The sequence below is a fragment of the Nanorana parkeri genome, unplaced genomic scaffold (assembly GCF_000935625.1).
Source record: "Nanorana parkeri isolate BGI_ZX_2015 unplaced genomic scaffold, ASM93562v1 scaffold849, whole genome shotgun sequence".
In the NCBI taxonomy this organism is placed as follows: Eukaryota; Metazoa; Chordata; class Amphibia; order Anura; family Dicroglossidae; genus Nanorana; species Nanorana parkeri.
In genome coordinates, this window is record NW_017307117.1 from 386,310 (window position 1) to 409,273 (window position 22,964).

General features: G+C 43.8%; 1 protein-coding gene across 2 annotated transcripts; it reads left to right on the forward strand.

Annotated features, from left to right (window-relative positions):
* The first annotated feature begins 218 nt into the window (after positions 1-218).
* Positions 219-16,004, forward strand: RPE (ribulose-5-phosphate-3-epimerase). 2 transcript variants are annotated; one of them, XM_018565459.1, is made up of 6 exons: positions 221-472; positions 8,326-8,405; positions 9,873-10,012; positions 12,820-12,954; positions 13,930-14,016; positions 15,605-16,004. In XM_018565459.1, exons 1-6 carry the CDS (start codon positions 351-353, stop codon positions 15,725-15,727), a joined length of 687 nt encoding a protein of 228 aa, XP_018420961.1. In that variant the 5' UTR covers positions 221-350; the 3' UTR covers positions 15,728-16,004. The 2 variants fall into 2 exon arrangements, with proteins under 2 accessions (XP_018420962.1, XP_018420961.1); XM_018565460.1 differs by lacking the exon at positions 13,930-14,016 and having other exon boundaries at positions 219-472.
* Positions 16,005-22,964: the final 6,960 nt, after the last annotated feature.

A 22,964-nucleotide genomic window follows, 5' to 3' on the forward strand; every position in this document is an offset into this window, starting at 1 on the left:
TATTGTTTGCGAGATGTTAAACAGCTCTGAGCCATAAACTCAGATTTTTACAGTATGTGCAAAAAATTAATAAATTGCTGTGGTAACAAAGTGGTTAAGGTCGAGACCAGGAGGTAGACTGTTTGTAAATGTACATTGAGGAATGATTATACAGTCATTGCCACAGTGGACATATATCTGCAGCTTTTCGGACCTGTGCGTCCACTGCGCGAGTACAGCGAGGCATGTCGGGAAATTGATGCTCAGCTTCTCTGAGGCGCGCTGAACTACACCTCCCATGATGCCGTGCGCCGCCCCTGCACACATGGGCGGGTCCTTACGGCGCTGCCACCAGTGACCACATTTTCATCATGTCGTCCGGCTGCAAGATTGGTCCGTCCATCCTGAACAGCGATCTGTCCCGTCTGGCGGCGGAATGTGACCGTATGCTGCAGAGCGGGGCTGACTACCTGCACCTGGATGTGATGGACGGGTGAGGGGCTGTGTGTGCGGCCAGTGCCATGCTGTGTTTACTGACCAGAGCGCTGCTTCCTGTACTGACTGTGTCCTGACATCAGAGCTCATGTGCTCTCCCATACTCGGTTACATTGCAGCCATAGACACATGTAGTAGTCATGTTTCGTACTGTAGTGCTCCGATAACGCATGCATGTTTTTCCGTACGTTAACATGTGTTGCGGTAAGGCAGTGCATTCATTTGCACCAAATCACACAAAGTGCATGTACTATTTTTCTAACTTTGAGCACTACAATATGTTAGTGTAGGGGTAGGCAACCTTGGAACTCCAGCTATGGTGAAACTACAAATCCCATGAAGCCTTTGCCTCTGGGAGTCATGCCTTTGTCTTATCAGAGTCTTGCAGTGCCTCATGGGACTTGTAGTTCCACAACAGCTGCAGTGTCGAGATTGTCTAGTCCTGTGTTACTGTGCCCTGCAGCACATGCCTGTTGGTAAGGTGGGTTGTGGTGATATGAATGAATGGCAGCGCATCAAAGTGCAAAACATGCTATTTTTTCGAGATTTGGTAATATTCACTCTAGTGCACGCTTTGCCACAGCGCAACAGTGTGAACCAAGCCTAAGGCTCATTCACATCGGGTGCATCGATCTGCAGCGTACAACAAAGGCAATTGTTGTCTATGTGCCCTGTTAACACCATGAAGACTGTGACACTGCACGCGAAGCAGCGGCGCGCTGCCTCCGCGAGCAGTGTGTCATGTAATTTTCTCCCCGGGACGTCAGCTTGCGAGAGCTCACATAGCTGAGCGCGGCGAGATGAAAAATGTAATCTTCAGCCAATCTGCTCGCGCGTATAAACGCGACATCTGGCTGGTTGTTACGCACGAGCCGATTGGCGGAGGGTGCAGTCAATCATCTGCCTGCACTCAGCTCAACACACTGCACGCAAAGCTCCGTGCCGGACAGCTTTGCTTCGCTCTGCACGGCTTTGCGTGCAGTGTGTCACGGGCTTGAAGCTGCATTGAAGTGCCATGAACTACATGTCTGCGTTTTTACACGGTACAGCACAATGCCGTGCAACACGCTGAGGTGTGACACTTCAATAAAGACATTGCAAAAGTACTAGGAGCTGGTGATCGCCTCTTGTATGCTTGGCTTGGCTGACTGTACAAGTTTATGTGTCTGGTGAGGAGCCGGCAGAGGGCTCTCTGTGTCACATGTCAGGACAAGATTACTGAGATAGAGAGCTACGGTGGATCCTGAAAGGCTGGGCGGGTGGTTGGCACGCAGTTACAGCACGGTCTCATTGACTGTAGTGGACACGTTTGGAGGGGGGAGGGGGTCGCTGCCAAAGCGTGATATACGGAGTGAGGCCCCTTTCACACGGGAGGTCCGATCAGGTCCACCTATCAATTTTTCAAGCGGACCCCATTGGATGCATAGTGCTAGTCTGTGGTCAGTCATGTGTAATCAGACGTACGTCCGTTCACACCCGGCTACCCCCGACTCCGGCCAGGTCCGGAAAAGCAAACGGATCAGAGATGTTTCACCAGACCCGATCGTACCGGATTGGGGGTAATCTGATGTAAACGGATACATGTCCGTTTACATCTGACTTCCATCGTGAGATAGAGGAAAAAACTGGACGGACGCGGACCGAGAGGGGCATCCGCGACTGTGAATTAGTGGTGACATAGAGGCCGGTGGGAGGGAACACAAGAGATCATCAGCCCCTGAAGTGTTGCTTTCTCAGCCGACTACAGAAGTGATTTCTCTGCAATGAAGTCTCTTTAGAATAATCTTCCCTTACTTCCTGCTGTGTCTCTGGGACAGGAAATAAAAGGAAATCTCACCAATGGGTCATGGCTATGAAAAAAAAAATGATGGACCTAAACTCTCCATACACATTGCAATCTAACAGATTGTGCGCTTTAACCAATCCCTACTCGATTTGAAAGTAAAAAAAACAAAACACTATTTGCATAACATACACTAAAGTTACCAAATATGTTCCGGATTGGTTGAGCAAGTGTCATGTGCACACCCTGATGTGTAACCTCTCAGTAGAAGGAAGGAACTGTCGGGTGTAACTCAGGACACATAGACGTTTATTGTGTTTTCCTATTAGGGCTGATTGTGTTTTGTGTAGTTACAAATCATGACAACAAAGGTTCTGATCCCGTCCCTTCCGGCATTGCATGTGAAAGTCATGTAGCCACACAGTGGACTTCTGAGCTCCAAACCTAGAAAAGAAAATAGGAATTTTAATTTTCTAGGTTTTTTGATCGTCCTCCATGGTGCCCACCTGACCCAAGAGAGTCTATATATACTTTATACTTCCCCCCTCTGCTTTATCCTTGATGTACACTCGCTGTTGCGTCAGCACAACTACATATGCTTCCTTTTTGATTTGATGTCTACCTGAAAACAATAAAACGTTTGTGAAAGAAAGAAAAAAAAAAAAAGGAATACAAGTGTAGTCACTCTTAATGACCAATCAGATTCCTTGTTGAAATGTCCCAGAGAAGAAAAGATGAAACACTATTGAGACGTGACTGATCACAATCAGTGTCCTGCTGTACCCTTACACCTGCGAGTATCCGCTATGTGCACAGTTCAACACCGATCACCACTTCAACTCGTAGTTCTAGTCAGAGCCGGGCTAGGGAGTGTACAGAAGAGGCGGCCGCCTCGGTCACTTCGGGAGGGGGGCAGAAAGATCAGGATGTGCAACCAATCTTTTGGCCAAACAATCAGCTGCCGTCACTGTTCGGGTATTCTGATGGGCACTCCTACCGCTGTCAGAATACAATAGCCCAGCAGGAGATTCGTCCTTTCATGCTGTTTAGCGCTGCTGGAGGAATCTGTTATTTCTTTTCATTCAGCCCGCAGTTTGTATGAAAATATCTAGCAGGGAATGGCCAGCTTTATACAAGGAAAGTTTAGTCTGCCACTAGGTGGCGCTATAATCTTATATTGCAGTGGTTCTCAACCTGTGTAACCTCAGGACCCACATTTGTCCTCGGTCATTCAGTCGCGACCCAAGTCGCACTGCAATGGAACGCACAATATTGTGGTCCCGCGCATTTCGAGCGATCGAACTGCGGGTGGGAGGTGCGTTTGGGGTACCATTCAAAAGATCCACCCAGTCTCCATACCTTACAAGAACTGGAGTTGATCCTCAGCCTAGGGTCCATTGTGGGCTGCTGTTCTGTGACAGAGCTTCATCCATAGGTGCATTGCATGTAGAGCTCCCTTTGCATGCCTTGTAGAGGTGCCAGGAACCAGAATGTGACATTACTCTGGTCCCAGACTTAGCAGCATTAACACGACACAACCCATGAATTATGTTTTGAGCAATCTTTCTATGCATACAGCAACACTGTATTTTGAATTTTGGCGGGAAATGACATCATTGGATCACTTTTGGGCAGTGGTATTGGTCTCCTCACATACAAGGATGTGTATAAATGCTTGTCCATATCTGTTTGTAATGTTCACTTGTTCTGCCTGATGAAGGGGATCCTGTGTGGCCCCGAAACGCTGCAATAAGTGTATTGTTGCATGATGCGTCAATAAAAGACGTTTTTCTACTTTGGAGTGCCGGTGTCCATAACTCTTTATTACTCTGGTCCAGGCACCTCTACAGGACACATGAGGGAGCTGTACGTATGGATGCACTCCTCATGGCCATAGCCCCAGTCCATCCCACCTCGTGCTGACACTGCACCAGGCAGCAGATTTTAAATGGCTGTTTGTCGCGCAAGAACTGACAGTGCTGCGCTAGGAGGAGGCTGAGGAGCCTCTCACTTAGAAAAGTAAAAGGCATGTGGCGACCCACTTTTGGGTCACGACCCACCAGTTGAGAACCAAGGTTATATTGGGATATATCATCCAAATATGTGAAGCGGCGCTATCACCCAACAAGTAAACAAATAATATGTGCAAAAACCAAATATTATAGTGAACAATACTACAGTGAAAGAAAGAGCATATATATTTTCAAAATTAAATCTTCTAGTCAACTGTTTGTGTGACTCACAAGGTGATAATCTAAAAAAAACGCCAAATGACTAATAAAGTAGCAAACGTCCTGTGCCAGTATATAAAACGCATATTTTGAAACAAAGTGTTCATAAATTCATTAAAAGCAGGCAGCTCTCTCTCAAAGAAAAAAAAGTGTTGTCTTAGTTTTCTTTGTGCGTCACTCTGCCCGTTCTTGTAATTTCTTGTGTATTTTTTTGCTGGAGTGCTCATAAAAAACACCAGTGCTCCGATAAATAAGCCTCTCACCTCCGTGTTCAGACCCTTGTGTCTCATAGCGCTTCTTATAGGTTAAAACTCCTCCTTGTAGTTAATAACTCTCAAGCAACCAGCCCCAAGGCGCACTGCTTCCCCATTTACCTGACAGCTCGCTACCGCTGTGGGCAGGTGAATGTAAAGAGCCGGGATCAATAGCCAGACTGCTATAGGCTATTTCAGATTGCAATAGCAGGTTGGCTATTGCACCCGCCCACTGAGCAGTAGAGCGGACCTAAGAGAGAACTTTCTCTCTCAGGTCCACTTGTCCTCTTAGTGGGCGTGGATTCAATAGCCAGCCTGCTATTGGCTTTTGCAATTTGAAATAGCCTATAGCAGTCTGGCTATTGATTCCCATTGTGTACTGTCTGCTGCTGGCCGCCGCAGTACACAAGTACACTCAGTATACAATATTTTCGGGTAATGGATTTTCCAGAAACCGAGGAGCGTCTGTATTGGGAAAACATCATAACCTGCTACAAACTAGATATTTTAAAATGTTACAGATCCTTTTCAGAAGAGATGTTAAAAAACAGCTTTGAGCACTGGTCCTGTTATGTTAGAGAGTTAGTGGTAAAAAAAAAAACCTAAAGCATATCAGACTATTGAAGGGGCGAACAAACGAATATGGAATTCAGGCGCCAGTCTGTCCAATCCAGGAGCCAGCAGGATCTTTTCCTTTTTAGGAGCCAGCTCAATTGACAACAACTAGAGAGAACCTCAAAAGTTAGGTGCCAGCTGTGACTTTTAAGGCACAATGGCCACCTTGGTCCCGGGATTTGTCCAGCCCTGGACTATTGTATGGTCTTTTTACAGATGCTTCAACCACATTTACAAATGATCAGTTTGAAATGGACATATATGCTCAGAGTAGGTTTTTTTGTACTGGTGTATTCCGGATGTGCCATGGTAATAAGGATAAATGGAAATGGGTCATTAGACAAGGAGACATGGAGTATGTAACATAATAGAGCAGTTTCCAGTCATATGCTTCTCACACTTTCAACTGGCTGTTTAGTGAAGGTCTATGCAAGTAGTATAGAAAAGACAATGTCGTACTGGCGCAGTTTGTCATGGACGTGCTGTATCATCTGCTTTTAACAATGGAATGTTTGTTCTTCTGGATGTATTGATGCATACTTCCTTCTGTGATGCTTTGAGGACATATGACAGGTAACCGGCTAGTATGGTTCTGATAAATGGATAAAATGCTAGTTGTATGAGGTGCCAGCACATAGCAACAGCAGCCTCCCATTGACGGTCTCTCTAAGATGGCATAGGCTTGTGATAATTGTAAGCCAAAACGGGTGACAATGTCCTGTCTATGGCAGTGCCTAACACCCCTTGGCCAACCAATTTAAGTTTGAAAATGTCGTTTAAAAGTCTATGTCAAGCCAAAGATTTTTTTTTTTGTTCATTTTGGATAGAGTTTGGAAGGTTTAGACCCCTGTAAGGTTTTCACTGCTATCTGTGGGCTCCGTTAGAGATTTCCCTTATTTTCTGGTCTCGTCTGTCTTACCTGACAGGAAATGAGGTGAACTCTCCATCAGCAACACCAACAAATACTAGTAGATTTAGGGAAGGCAAGAATCCGGTCAGGTTTTTTTTTCTGCTGTGTCCCCTATTTCCTTCCTGGTTAACGGAGCCCCAGAAGGCAGTAAAAGCCAGACAAGGGCTTTCATCCTTTCCTGCTCCCAAACGAAGACAAAAATGTTTTTGGTTTGACGTACACCAGGGTTTTACACTATAAGACGGGACCCAAATTGTGTTGTGGATGTGTTTGGGATGGGTCACCACTTGACTTTGTGCCCATCAGCAGATTTTGGTCTAGGAGTGAAGATAAAAGAAATACTCACCTGATCCTCGGTCCTGCGGCAGTGACCGCTCGCCTCCTCTCTCTGCTCCGGCTGTGGTATGTCCCTCAGTGGCCTCACCTCAAATGCGCTTGTATTAGACGTGATGTCGTCACAAATCCCTAGATTGCCGGAGCTCGGGGGAGAAGCTGCGGAGACCAGCCTAACAGCAAGACAGGACCGAGAATCGGGTGAGTATATTACCTTTATTTTCATCACTAGACCAAAATGAGCAGTTAACCCCCCCTCTTTATATTTAAAGGAGAACTATGAGGCGAGTGAAAATTACTCAGCCTCATAGTTCTAGCCGACCTGTGACAATGAAATGAAACTGTCACAGGTCGGCTCAATAGATCGGGAAGTGAGCGAACACATACCGTCGCTCACTCCTCGATCTTGTCCCTGCAGAGAGCCGTGACTGTCACTCACGGCTCCCTGCAGGGATTCCCCTGTCCAAACCTCATGACTGGCGGACCGGGGAGGGGGCAGAGATAGGCAGAGCCAGCTGTCACTCACAGCTGGGTGGATCCAGACAGTATTGTCGGGATCCGTCCCGGCTGCGGCATCTCAGTATACCGCGAGCTGTAGCTCGCTATATACTGAGCTTTGGGTGACTGGAGAATGCTAGTTTGTGTCCTCCCGTTACCCTTAGGAGAACTATGGGGAAAAGCCCTGACCCCATAGTTCTCTAACATTTAAAAAAAAAACACCCACCACATAAAAACAACCTAAGCAATTTATCAATGTCAAGGCAAAAAGCTTCAAAATACTGTAATTCCAATGTAGAGAGAAAGTAGTTGGAGGCCCAATCAGCTTGTAAGGTAGTAGCTATTTCTCAGAATGTGATGCATTGTGGGAAAATAGTTGTACAGGTTCTCTAAATGGAGGAGAGGGCATAAAAGGATAGGCGAGGACCTGAATTCTATTACGCTACCCATCGCTGCTGTTAACGCGTAATGCACCGGAAGTTAGCCACTCAGGGAAATATCTGGTGGCATGAAGGGGCGGATCTTTACAAGTAGCAGCCTGCAGGAGATTCGATGCACTCACAATTACACATAACTAGCCATAAAAAAAAGACTACGGCTTTAACGTAAATCTGCCACTTTGCCTATTCGGGACAATGTCAAAAATTCTCTTTAAAACCCAACTCCTCTACTGCTAATACTTGCATCCACCATGCTCTTCTGCTTCCCTGAGTTACAGCAAAGCCCTTTGGAAATATCTATTACTTTATGTATGGGGGAACATGTGACCTTCTCCCTAACTCCCACTATGCAATATACAGTGTCCGAGCAGCCGGTCACCAAGGTCTTTCCTCAGAAATGTAGATGCACCATGCTATTTGTTAAATAATATCTGTCTATACCAAGAGAATGTGGAGTTTACTTGTTGAACTGTCCTGCAAATGCTAGTTGTCTGGTTGTCATTCTGGTCAAGTGGCTTACACAAGTATATAGACCAGGAGTACTGACCTAACTTGCTCTCTTTTTTTTTTTTTTCCTCACCCAAAATCAGAAGGAGAGCAGCATGGACGCTTACTAATATCTCTCCCTACAGGTTTCCCTGAAATACAGCACATCATTTTGATAACAATGTAGGTTAAATATGGTAAGAGGAAAGTGAAGAGACAGCATAGGCAATAGTGTAATAAAAAAAACAAAAAAACTTGTTTGTGGTACTCTGAATTTACAATGCTCTCCTTCTTGTTTCAGACATTTTGTTCCTAACATCACATTTGGACATCCGGTGGTAGAATGCCTACGCAAGCAACTTGGAAACGACCCATTCTTTGGTAAAGTCCACAGTTTTAACAATTGTTACATATGTCTTCAATACATGTTGTAGATCTACTATCATATTTCATACTGGAGTGCACAGAGCAGGGAGTATAATTAAAGTTAAGAGAACTATGGGGTAAGTGGTTTTCCCCATAGTTCTCCTTAGGGTAACGGGAGGACACAAACTAGCGTCCTCCCGTCACCCTAAGCTCAGTATACCGCGAGCTGCTGCTCGCGGTATACTGAGACGCCGCAGCTGAAGCGGATCCCGACAATTATTCCGGGATCCGCCCAGCTGCGTGACTGACAGCTGGCTCTGCCTATCTAGAGGCAGAGCCAGCTGTACCCGCCCCCTCCCCTGTCCGTTCCGCCAGTCAGCGCTGGTGGATCAGGGAGGGGGGAATCCAGCCACTCTCCTGTCACGGCAGAGAGCTGTGACAGGATCGAGAAGTGAGCGAACGCCGGTATGTGTTCGCTCACCTCCCGATCTACTGAGCCGACCTGTGACAGTCTCATTGTCACAGGTCGGCTAGAACTATGAGGTGAGTGAAAAGCACCCGCCTCATAGTTCTCCTTTAAGGGTCACGAGAGGACATCTACTGAGCTTTGGGTCACGGGAGGACGCTAGTATATAGTGAGCTACAGCTCACAGTATACGGAGACCGCCGCAGCCAACATGGATCCCGACAATGCTGTCGAGATCAGTGCGGTGCCTTCTGGGCTGGGTGAGGCATCTGGGGGAGGAAGGGAGGAGACAGGGAAGAGCTTCCCTGTCCCTCACTTGCTCGTTACTGCTGAGGCATCGAGATCGATGGCCTCTGTGTTTTGGTTTTTTTTAATTGGACAGCGTGGACCAATGGCGCTTTGCCATTGTTCCAAGCCATCCATAGAGCTCACGCTTCTAACACAGATTAGAGGCTTTGACAGCTCTTGCTTCACCAAATTAGGTTACACAAGCAGTGGGGAAGCCCGCTGCTGTGTAACCTATCTATCTGTCAAAAGCCGGATGCAGCGCTGACTGTAATTAACAGGCAGCGCTCCATCCATGACAGGTTACACAGCGGGGAGGCTTTCCCTGCTGTGTAACCTCATAGAAACCGATCTGAATGGAGAAAAAGCTGTCAGCTTAAGCTAACAGTTTTTTCCTGCATAACACTAAGTGAGGCTCTGCCTCCCCTGGTCGAGATCCACCCAGCTGCGTGAGTGACAGCTGGCTCTGCCTATCTAGAGGGGTAGCCAGCTGTACCCTCCCTGTCAGCGCTGGAGGATCAGAGCGGGGAGGTGTGGAATCTCTGCAGGGAGATGATCGAGACGTGAGCGAGCGGTATGTGTTCGCTCACTTCCCGATCTATTGAGCTGACGTGTGACAGTTTCATTGATTTTCACTCACCTCATAGTTCTCCTTTAATATAAACTAGTGAAGTAATTGAAATAGCTTTTTAAACTAACTGGATCCTATGTTTTCTTTTTACAATGACAAGACATGCACATGATGGTGGCTAAGCCAGAGCAGTGGGTGAAACCTATGGCAGCTGCCGGTGCGAATCAGTACACCTTTCACCTGGAGGCTACAGAAAACCCCGGAATTCTCATTAAAGACATACGAGAAAGTGGCATGAAGGTGAGTGAGACATGAGGCTAGTGCACATAGGTCAGTCCTTATTATGGGATAATGTTAACTTTTGTCTACATTGCAGGTCTGAAAAAGTTGACTGCAAATATTTAAACATAATGTTTGTGTTCAACATTGCTTACCACTGCTTGTCTTGTATGGGGCTGACACAATAGTCGCATGCTTCTGGTGTTATTGTGTAGGCACCTACTAAAAGCCAAGCAGTTCACAGGCAGGGGTGGAAGGTGACCAGGTCCTATTGCTTAGCTGCAGCAGAAAAAGGTGAGGTTACCAACTTGGATCTGCTGTGTGTTCCCATTCACACCGCATACCTAATAATAATAATAAAAAAAGATCTTACAGGGTTATTCATAAAAGGGTGAAGAGTTTGGAGAGGGCAGGAGAAGTGAACCATCTAGGACAACATAGCTGAACTGTAAAGTGAGCTGAATTTGCAGAATCTTTCCAAATCAGCTATGTTGTCCTAGATTGTTCCCTTCTCCTGCCTTCTCCAAACTCTTCACCCTTTTATGAATAACCCTGTATGTTTTAGTTTCTAGCTTTGCTCAAGGCTTTTGTGCTGATTCCAGGTTACTCTGTGCAGTTTGAAACTAAAATGCTTCTAAATATTTAACCCTTTATTAGGACAGACAGTGTTCAAATCCTAGTTTACAACTGTTGAGTTCTGCCAGCACAGTGCAGACAGGGTTAATTATAGTAAACATAACTTCCCACAGCCCCCTCCTTAACAGTACAGCTAACAGAAAAGATGCTACATATGATTTTTAAGCAAATATAAAGCACTTAAAAATGAAGGCAGCAGTTTTTATTTCTTTTTCAGTTCTGTTGTGTGAATGGTAGCATGTAACAAACATAAAATATTTGCTTTCCTAATTTTGGCTGCACAAGTGAAAATACACTTTAAAGCTGAGCTCCAGACGTAACTCTAAACACCTGGTTAAAATACATGTGTATGTCTTATATATTGTATGTACGTACTAATTCTGCTCAGCCAGTCTTTTGATCCAAGGGCTAGAGGGAGCCCTCAGAAGATGGGTTGCTCATTCATCCTAATGGCATCTTCAGCAGACCAACTGAATGTAGATAAAAGCAGGGACTCTGAGGTGGGAGAAACGCACACTAATGTCTTTATGTAAAGGAAGTTCCTTTTAGTTTTCTGTTTATCCTGCTGGGACAATGGTAGCCACAGAATATGCACAAAAAGTAGTTTTCCTTTTAAGATAAATGTTCAATTGTAAACACCCTGTCTCCCACGGCCCACCCAACTGTGTCCCCTCATCGTGGCTAGCCATAAAACATATACCTCAGATGCAGTCTTATTGCTTGCGTGCACAGGTCCAGTCATTGTGAACAAATTCCAGCTCCATCATACTTGCAACCCATACTTCTGCCCTCACACTTGTTTCAGATGCAGCAGTATTAGTTGTACTGTATCGCTGAGCCCATCACATGTGTATGGTCATGCACTTTCTTATCCTGGGTGTGCTGGGCAGTAAATCTCTACCCGAGAGATTTTTAAACTATGCGAGAAAGCTCTTGGGGGGTGAAAGGTGGCCAAAAGTACATACACGCTTTAACTCTTAAGAAATTCAGTAGCACATTGTGACCGCACAGAGCTGCACTGCAGCCGGACACGATCACGATAATTTTGTCGGCATCCACCCCAGTGCCTTATTGACTGCTGGCTCTGCCGTCCCCTCCCCTGTCTATTCCTCCCAATAAGTACTGGAGGAACAGAGAGGAGAGGGGGGAAATCCGTGCAGGGAGTGGTGACTGTCGGTTACTGCACTCTGCAGGGAGAAGCCCTGAGCTGAGGGTTCCATCGGTTCGTGATTGCTCACCTCTTTGGTATATAGAGCCAGCATGTGACAGCTGCAGTGCCACACGCCGGTTTTAAGTTTTGGGAAGAGTACATTTTACTCTCCCAATACTTCTCCTTTTTAATATCATTTTGTAGTTTTACAATGTCTAATGCAATGTCCTAAAGAGGAACTTCACCCTTTTCCTAAAAAGTGACAACAAAGGCAGCTTTAAAAATATTTAGTAATGGCAATCTACAAAAAGATACTTATAGGTAATTGCAGGGTTATTATTCTTTGCCTAGCTTATATTTCTTTTCCTTCCCATTCTTCTCACAGTAGCCATTTTCAATAGGGGCAGATAAATCCATCTCCCTTTACTTCCTGGAACTCTAGGTCTGCCTCCTGGAACATGCGACATTGCACATTTAAGGGAGGTTTTATAGTTTACAGATGAGCTTTCCCAGGAAGCCACTAGTGCATCTGTGAGGCCCGGGTTACATCACCAGTGCAGTATGTCGTATAACTTTAGTTTCTGGTTGCTTGGTGTCCGCCGAGCAGAGGGGCAGACCTGAGGGAAGCTATTGGCTATTGAAATTTGAAATAGCCAATAGCAGGCTGGCTGTTGCTCCCCGTTGTGTACATTCATCTGCCCACAGCAGAATCTAGCAGCCAGCCAGCAGCAAGATGTAAACAAAGGATTTTGTTGGCAACTAAATAACTTTAGTTGCTAACAATTTTTTGGTGTGCACATGTCTATCAAGCAGCTGGCAGAAAAAATGGAGGACATATTATGCCCTATCTTTTTTTTTTTTGCCGGTTACTTGAATCTCGAAAATAATGGCGTTACTGTAATTGTAAGTAAAACAAAAACATTTTAACTAATGAATGCAAGATGATTTATCAGCATGTGATTTTTTTTTTTTTTTGTGAAAGGGGTATAGGTCAACTTTAACAGGACTCCTCCCTTTTTTTTTTTTTTTTCACTTTTCACAGGTGGGATTGGCTATAAAACCAAATACTACAGTGGAGTTTCTTGCACCATGGGCAGGTCAGATTGATATGGCCTTGGTTATGACTGTGGAGCCTGGATTTGGAGGTCAGAAGTTCATGGATGACATGATGCCAAAGGTAAAATGAACTGCCACTTACTAATTTACATAAAAAGGGAAAGAGGAGGTCAATGTGGAAAGATGCTGTACTTGGTCCACTTCTGAAGTTTCTTCTCTAGTTCTGTATATAGCTGGTTTTCCTGTTACTTCTGCAGCCCTGCCAGATTGCCCTGTGGAAGAGATTGTGATTCAGCTGTAATTTAGCACATCACAGTGGACCTTATAAATCAAAATTGTCTAGGAATTGTGCTTATTGCCCCACAGCCATGAATCAGAATCAGACTTTCAGATTCCATTTTTTCAGAGCATGTGTACATTTTTATCCAAGGCTGTGGGACATTAAAACATTTCCATTTGCAGTGAGTAACAAGCCTTCCAAATTGACCTTTGTGAGAGCATTAAAGGAAAGCAAAAACTTACCATAATAAATGATGATGAAAAAAAAACCTATAGCTCTAAGGCCTCATTCAGAGTGGGTCATGTTTTGCAATGTATCAATGGCTCTAGGTATTGGACTTTTTTGTGCACAAGGTGATGCCTCCTTCATAATTATGACCGCAGAATTTGTCCTATCTATTACTTGTAACATTGCTTGTTCTGAAGTGCTGGGACTGTTAGGCAAGGAATAAAAGCGCATCTGAGAACAAAAATAGATATTTTATATATTGCAGCTTTGCAGTGGATGTGTTCCTTCATTAGTTTTATTTTTTAATGGCAAGTACATTTTCTGCAAGTACATAAAAATGTCAGCTGATCCTGTTAAAACCCAGTGTGCTTGTAACATTCCGTGCACTGAACTGACAACCTTGTTTGAGATATAAACCTTCTGTTTTCTTCTATGAAAAGCCTGACAGGTTCTCTTGTTACCATGTTTTGCAATTCTTTATTTTGCATCATGTTACCCATTTTTACAGGCATTGTTTCACTGTTCCATGGTTGATCCTATGGTTTCTTGCTACTACTGCTTTTTTTCTGTTTGTACTCTCCCCTGCAGGTGCAGTGGTTAAGGTCACAGTTCCCTTCACTGGATATAGAGGTTGATGGTGGTGTTGGACCAGACAATATACACAGATGTGCTGAGGTAAAAATATGAAAGGTTATAGACAGACTAATAATGTTTTATGTCAGGCCTTTAACCTCCCTGGCGGTATGATTATGCAGTATTTTTGCATGCCAAAGCGGTACATTGTTTTGCATGGAAATTTGTTGTTTTATATTGTAGGCCCGTAAATCTTAGGGGAATAACTCACCTAAATCTGTCCAAACAAGAGTCTAGTAGACATCCCGGGTATGATAAAGTTTGAAACACGAAATTTAAAAATTATAATATAATAAATCTAAGAAATGATAATATAATAATAAAAAAATGGTCCAGTAAATAGGAATTCTGGGGGCGCTGCCTGATCCATACCACAGTCAATAGAGTACCAAGTTCGCACATCACGGTCGCAGAATCGTCACTTTCAGTGTCTGATGACGAATTTCCCAACGAATCGCTATAGCTCAATACTGCAAGTGATTCTAATTTACTATCGCTGTTTTTAGCTGGTCTAAAACCGCTTTTGACCTAAAGGGACGCTTTTTGGATGCCATGGACGTTCTCAAGTTTCCAGGCAGAAAGAACAGTAAAAGTGCAGGCAGGGCACGGGACAAAGCTCTACGGACAAAATTGAAGTGAAATAGTTTGATACATATATGTAATTATAGCAGATTACATTGTATTGTGTGTATATTGCATGTTTTCACTTAATTTCCCGCCTTTAATTTTGTTTATGTATTTATTTTACTGGGTTTTTCTTTACCTTGACTGTATTGCTATCACAAAGGGGCTTATAGGTACCACTTCTGTCGCCCATAGAATTGATCGGGCGTGTTTACTTAATAGACTCTGCTCGTAAATTCTGAAACAAGCTCATGGCTGCCGTGAACTTGTTTTAAACCTTTCAATGCCATGCTGTGTAGTACATATTATTGGCAGTGAAAGGGTTAAAATGCTAAATTGTTTAATAAAGCCAAGCAAAAGGGTACGGTTTTCAAATATGTTTTTTTTGCTGTCCTATACAGCTGGTGATTGGCACTGAGTTGTACTGCTAAGCTTGCTTTTAACCAATATTCCCAAATCCTTCTCCAGCTCCCTCACCCTCAGCTGCATACCATTTTAGTGTATACATAACCTTGGCTACATCAGCAGTTAGGGCTACAACGCCCAGCTGCTGGTGCACGTTACCAGGCACAGTGCTGATGCACCTATTCCAGCACATTACACTGTATACATTTTTTAAATTCTTTTTAGAACTGAGCCCTTTGAAAACCAGGTAAATTTCCTTGTATTGCCTTGGGGCTCTGCTGGAAAAAACTGGTGTAAGTCCAGCCTAAGGGCGGTTCACACCACAAAAGCTGCGTTCCAGAGCGTTCGGCCTCTGAAACGCAAGTCGGCCTGCGTTCAGGGGCGGAGCATTGAAGTCAATAGTGGCCATGTAGTCATGGTGTTAGAATCCTTCTGTAATACCTCACTACACTGATCATTTTTAATAATCTTCCATAATTAAAATAAAATGAATGGCGTGGCTTTTTGATCTGGTTTCTTATGGCCCCCTTACCTGTACTGGGAAAGTTGTTAGCATATGTCCCACATGTTGACTTACTAATAATGTCATATTTTTTAACAGGCTGGAGCAAATATGATCGTATCTGGCAGTGCAGTTATGAAAAGTGATGACCCGCGCAGTGTGATCAATCTGCTCAGAAATGCCTGCTGTGAAGCCATTCAGAAGCGCTCACTGGATCGATGAAAAAATAATTCCGGCTCTTATCTGACCACTGTGGATCCATTCACATACCAAGAGCAGGCCCTGGGACATAGACTAGTATGGCACAATAATGACCATCTTCAGCAATGTGCAGATTTTCTTTGGGTGAAGACTGTAAGACTGATGCGGTTGAATTTGTTTCTTTTTGCGTATCAAATTTCTTTGCTACTGAAAATGGCTAAATGTAATCTGTGGAGAGAAACCGAACAATTTAAAGTGGCTCTGAACCCATCCTGAGTTGTACTGTCTTGATCACATATTAACAGGCCTATTCATTAGAAATGTGTGTCATGTAAAAATGGTTATTATGCCTTATTTAAGCCAGGACAACTGATGAGTGTTATGTCGACACAAAAAGGTATTTTACCAGAACCTATATAAAGTAACACAGTCTCTTTCAATCCAGACATAAAAAAAACATAGTGCTGCAGACCTCAGCACTTACATCTTTTCAGGGTGGTTTTCTTTTTCAGCGTTTGCTTGCTTGGCATTCTTTCTCTCAAAATTCTGTTCTCGCTGGGTACTGTTTGCAGGTTGTTCTATGCCCTTATAGGGTGCCATGGAGCCACCTTTTGGTGTGCTGGCTGGCACCTACATGCATCCATAGAAAGAGATAGATGTGTGGCTAGCCACTGCTGTGCTGCACCTCATTTCTCCTCCCTGCTCCTGTGCTGTCCCTCAAAAGTGCATGTGAGCTATACAGGGAGTGCACTCCCCTGTCTGGATATCAGGGAAGCAGCGCTCTGTGGACAAAGATGGGTGATACCCAGAGTCCACACCCACAATTAAACATTTTTTTTTTTTTTGTTCACCATAAGTGCAGAGGGTATAATCGACCATGGGCAATCAAAACAATCCTCTACTGTGGGTAACTATAAAACAGAAGGTGAAATGACCAAAAGAGGGTCAAATCAATAGGCAGTGCAATGAGGATCGGAATGCCTGGTACGGTACAAAAATGTAAATTGTATTCAATATTTTAAAACTAATGATTCACAAAAAACACACACCTACTGGCCACCACCAGTACACCCTATTAAATTGGTCAATCAACCAAATCACTCACTCCAAAAAAACCATGCATACTGCGACAAGCTGATCAGCATATGTTTGACCGGTACTGCTCAAAAAAATGTATAGAGCAAAAAGCGCTAGAGGACAGCAATGTGTAATGTGTCTCAGAATGAGATATAGTAGATAAGTAAGCTATGGGATGGCAGTTTGATAGCTTAAACTTCTCCGCTGGATTTGGAAGTCTATTCGTTCACAAGGAGGGTAATATGAATGGTTGTAACTTTGTAGCCGCGGCTATAGATGTGAAACAAGTTGATAAGGTGCAGGTTGCCTCATCAGGCGTAACATCAATTGATACAGTCCTTCCAGGTCTGCTAAACAGTATCGCCTGGAGTTTTATCACACATGGAAAAAGTATTTAACCATACAGTGTGTAAATGGAGGTACTCACAGGTGCCGTGACGTTGCAGATCGGATAGGTTCAGGGAGTCAAATCACTCCACCACTCGTTGTTTTATGGAGCCGTCGGCAAGAAAACAATTTTCACTTTAACCTCTTGCCGTCCGCCCGTAGTAAAAAAACGGACGGACGGCACTGCTGCATTTGCGGGTTGCCGTCTCCAATTCCTTTCGTTCAACAGCGTCCCAATAGCTTGTTGTGTGTTGTAATTCGGCCACATGTAGCGCTGTTAGTTTCCATTGACCCGGAATCTGTTGCCTGACATGCAGGTAAAATCACAGCTTGGCATCAACTACCTACGGCAGCACATAAACTAAAATTGGAACGATGGTAGTTGACGCCAAGCTCTTGCCGATACCAGTTACAAATACTTTTATTAGTGTTTTGACATTTTTTTCTAAAACAATACAGACTAATGATTTCAGACAATACAGACTAATGATTTCAGGAAAGTGGTGAAGTGCCAGGGCCCTGTCACTGCTGCAAACACATGTACCCATGGTAGTCCTGCCTCTGACTTCAAGCTGTAGAGGGACTACAGAGCCCAGCGATACATTATACAGCAATGCTGAATGACATCTGGCTATAGAGGACTACACATCCTAGCAATGCATTATACGTCAATGCAGTATAATATGAAGCTACATACTCTATGGTGTTGTGGGGTGCCAGACAGATGTTACCAGCAGAGGATCTTAGGTAGGCTCTGTGGGGTCTCAGGATGCTGTGCAGGGAATTTAAAACCTTGTTATCGGCACTTAGTATCAGGGCATTTTCACGAGTACTTGTGAAAAGGCCCAGTATTGGTAGTATCAATGCATCCTTAGCAAATACAGTACAAGGTATGCTAATGTGTAACGGTGGGTTGGAGCACACCAAACTCTGAAGTGAGCTGGGCCAGAGCTAAGCACTAGGAAAGAGATTTCAATGCACGGGTCTGCAAGAGATGCAAAAGCCACAGACCAGCAGGTTCTACCTATAACAGGAGCATCGTTTGCAGTAAAGCCGGAATAGACTCGGCTTTCTTACCGATAAGTATGCATCTTATCAGAGAATAGTAGCTTTTATTTCAGATTTTTCTTTTCTAAATATTGCATTTTCAAATATTTAATGCTACTTATAAATGTATACAGCCCTAATGGTATATTTGATTTGAGATGACCCAAACCTAACTAAACCTGTTTAGCTGTTGATGAATTTAGATTGCACTACAGCGTGACTAAATCTGTCTGCGAAGCTTGGCCCTAATGGGTCACACACACCAGAAGAGTCAAAATCGACACAGTGAAGGAGTACTCCAGGAAACGTGTTAGCTTCCCATCACTGGAGAGGCTCCCATCCACGGCTGGAGGCTACTACTTACCAACTTTTACCTGGCTCCCCTCTGCAGCAGAACTAGCAGTGTTTCCAGAAGTTGTGCAGTGGGCAGACTCCAGGGTCTTGATGGGTGCTTTTTTATTCTAAAATACATACCTGTTCACATGACGCTTTCCAAAACAGTTGTATTTTCTGTGAGCTTTAGTTCTACTAAAGTGAGAGATGATGAATGTATTAAGGGCGAGTAAAAGACATCTATATAGGGCAGTTCAGAGTCCTGTAATATTTGTACCTAGTAGTCTATCAGAATTCGAATGAAGTTCTTGTGGGAAAGGAGGACATTGGTGGTGTAGGTTTATGTATTTTCTCATAACATCACCAGAAAGAATTGTGGACACCAGATAATTCTCAGCTCAGTAAAAATGGGGAATGTACTACTACCAATGTATTCAGCCCAAGCTGTAACTGCAGAAGAAACAATGTAATGTAAAAGAGAACCTATGAAAAAGCTTATGGTCTGGGTAAGATGCAACATAACGGTTTGAGTGCTTAACACAGGTTTTTACAGTTTAGTATATCTAAAGCCCATTGAAACTCTATTGTACCACAGTCAGGCATATACAGCAATAAATATGCTGCTCTTTTAGGTTTTGAGTTTTTTTGGCAACTAAATGTTGTAGCAAGGGTTACAATATTCTGTGCTGGCAACACCTTGGAAAGTAGGACCCACAGCTGTGTCACAGATACCAGTGACGTGCGGTACCTCTTGTTCCTAGTGAGGCATTCCCCAGCACGTCCCGCCCCCTGTCAGACGAAGCCCAGCCCGTCCCCAAGCTAGTGTAAAGGAGGAAGGGAGGAGCCTCCCCGTCCCTCACTGCTGAGGCGCTCCGTCCATGACAGGTTACACAGCGTGGAGGATTTCCCTGCTGTGTAACCTGTTAGATGCCGATCTGAATGGAGAAAAAGCTGTCAGCTTCAGACATGAAGCTGACAGCTTTTTCCGACTGCAGGTCCCTGACAGATACAACAGCCTGGGTCTCCAGTGGTCTGACACACTTCCCTTGACACTGCTCTGCTCAGGGAGTGTGATGAACTGCTAGAGATTTGAGCTATTGCTTGCTTGTGAGAGCAGCTGTTGGACTCTCCTTGGTACTGCCAGCACAGCACATTTTAACCTGTGCTACAGCACTTCCGAGCTAAAAAAAAAGCTGTAAGTGGCATATTTACAACTGTATATGTGTACCCTGACTGCATTACAGTTATAAATACTGAGGGTTCATGCGGGCTTTTAGACAGAACCATGGTTTTTTTTTTTTAAATTGCTCTAGCGGTGACCAATGGCACTATGCATTTCCTAGTAACGTTTTTACACAGACAACACAACTCTGCTAGCAACTTCCTTCCTCCTGTGATTTCTAGTTGTATCCATGATCCAAGCTATATTTTTAATTAAGGATCTTTACACAAACCTACACTACAGAATGTTTGAGACACCCTGGGTTTTACTAGGAAAAAGAATAATGACTATCTAAAAAAAACCCACAGTACATATACACATCCCCCAGAAGATTCAGGCACTGGCAAACATTCTCTGGTGTCTGTAAGTACCCTAATGGAAAAGTTGGCCTTTGAATAGGTAATACATCATATAAAGTATATATTTATAACACATTAAGTCTGTTTTTGGTCATGTTAAAGTTGTTGGAAACCCAAACTGAACATTTAGTTTACCTGAAGCACTGGCTTTTTGGAATAAAATATTTAACCCTTTGTTTCATCTCAGTGCTGCTGCTCCTCTGTAGCTGCTTCTTGTCTACACGCACTACAGTGATATTTGCATAGTTTTTCTGAGGTAGAGTTTCCCAATGGAACACACAGGCCCTTGTGGTTTCTTTTGGCAGCACATGTGACAAGGTGACACTGCAGTAGCTGATTTAGGAGAGGGGTCACCTATAGCAGGAAGTCCCTGAACAAAGACTTTCATAGTTTTTAAAATCACATTAGCATTGTAAATTTTATCGTAAGATTATAGTCATTGGGTTCACCTATACTTTAAGTTTGACCTGTCATTTAATGTTGCCTGAGCCTTTGCATTAATATGTTTACCTGCAAATGTTAGATTTTAAAATGCCCTTCCAGGTTATAGTAGGCAATGCTGCAAGGCAGGGGGGGCTAGAGAGGCTGTTCCAAATATTTTATAACCGTGTCACAATGGTAGTACTTTGTTGGCTGTGAATGTAGGTTGCATTCCCCAGAGGAGGTTTGAGAAAACACCTTTAGTGTAAAGTTTTAATGTATCAAGGACGACCAATGAGGGCCCATTCAAACCATGTCTGGATCATCTCCAGACCAGATTGTTTCCGGACCCAAAATGCATCCTAATGTATGCCTATGCTGTTTCTGGCCTCTGTTCACACCAGCGCAGTCCGTTCCAGACCAGAAAAATACTGTCTGTCCTATTTTCTCTGGTCTGGAATGCACTGGAACACATAAAAATTGCATACAAACACACTGGAACGCACCTGTAAGACCATTTTAAGCAACAACAAAAAAATTCAAAAACGCAGCAAAATTGCGCTAATCCTACTACTCAATGTTTCAATTTCTATATTTTAGTTTGCTTAACTCTTCCCAGTAGCTCAGAAAAATGCAAGGACACCCCTGTCCATCGGTAGCAGGTAGAAGGTTTTTCCTTTTCTCAAAATATTGAAAATCCCTTTGTGGTGCTTTATTTGCTACAAAGTGACAGACCTCCAGCATTTGTGTATGCATTTGTCACAAACTTTTCAGATCTTATTTTCATCAGCCACAAGAGTTACAATTTGGCAATTTATATATTACTATTCAAAGGTTATATCCACCTAAAAATATTTTAGTTATGAATGATGTTGGTGCACTAAATTAACCAATAGCATTTTACATCATCGTGCACTGAAGTCTATGCCTCATGACCAAAGCATTCTTAGTCATGTCAAAAAACAAAAAGTTGAGGCACCTGGTTGCAGATGGGATCCAAGGTTGGTAAATTGTCATTTGCATACCTGAGGCTAGAGCTACATGGCGAATTTTTAGTAGCTTATTCATGCTATGATAGCTTGTAATTAATTGTCACGAGTACTGCTCAATCATTTAACAGATGGCGCAAATGAGTTTCATGGTGTAAAACTGGCCAAACACATAGATTTTTCTGCACCTTTTCTATGGGCAGATGGAAAAAGTGCAACAGATTCCTCCATCTACGCTAAACTGTGTGGATTGGGAAGTCTCCCTCTGGGCCAAGATTCAGTATCTTGCTAGTCTGCCCCGCTGGCTCTCAAAATACCTGAACAATGTCTGCATTTATAGCCAGCGGGGCCGACTAGCAAGATACTGAAGCTTGGCCCAGTGGGAGATTCCTCCATCCACACAATTTAGCGTAGATGGAGGAATCTGTTGCACTTACCAAGTGGACCAGATGCACTTAGGGCTTGTTCACACCAAGCGCGGAGCAGATCCAGAGCAGGTGCAGACCGGATCAAAACTGGGTCCAATGTATTCCTATGGTATTTTGACCTCCAGTTCACATCGCAGCGTGCGGATCCAGAGCAGGTGAAAAAACTGCGGCAAGCCCTATTTTACCTGCTCTGGAACGCATCAAAAACGCAACCCAATGCAATTCAATGGGAAAAAAATAACCATAAAGAAAAAAAACCTCTATGGTCATCTGTCATGACCTAATCTTCCTTTGTCACTTCCTGTCTTTGGAAAAGGTGACCTTGTGAGCTGGAGAGCAAAGGAAAAATGGTGGACCAGTTTTGTGACCCAGAGAGATTTATAAGTATGGTTCAACAGTGCCCTGAGCTATATGACAGCAGACAGAGAGAGTTATAGACAAAGAGAGAGAGAGAGATTGCAAGAGAAATAGAGAGAGTTATAGAGAGAGAGAGAGAGAGAGAGATTGCTAGAGAAATAGAGAGAGAGTTATAGAGAAAGAGAGAGCGTGATAGAGAGAGAGAGAGATTGCTAGAGAAATAGAGAGTTATAGAGAAAGAGAGAGCGTGATAGAGAGAGATTGCTAGAGAAATAGAGAGTTAAAGAGAGTGATAGAGAGAGAGAGAGTGTGAGATAGATTCCATCACAAGGGACACATCACATGCAAACATTCCTACCTAGATATCGACATGCGGGTGTATGAAAAAAAACTTGTCTGGGTGTGCACGAAGGTCTGCATATAGAGTCCCAAACTGGCCCTTTGGATCTCTTTCTCTCATCAGTGGGTGCACCCAAAAGCGACGTCTCCTTACAGCACTTTGGCGTAGAAGTATAATAACCATCACCAGGAGCATGCCTGCATCCCATGGATCCATGTTGCAACAATTTTACATGTGAAACAAGGTCAGAGGAAGCAGGAAATAATCGGAACAGCTAATGAAAGGTCAGAGGTAAAAGG

Coding starts and splice junctions, on each gene's coding strand:
- RPE (XM_018565459.1), top strand. CDS start 351: ATGTCGTCCGGCTGCAAGATTGGTCCGTCCATCCTGAACAGCGATCTG. Junction 12,955..13,929: donor TGGATGACATGATGCCAAAG/GTAAAATGAACT, acceptor TCTCCCCTGCAG/GTGCAGTGGTTAAGGTCACA. Junction 14,017..15,604: donor ATATACACAGATGTGCTGAG/GTAAAAATATGA, acceptor ATTTTTTAACAG/GCTGGAGCAAATATGATCGT.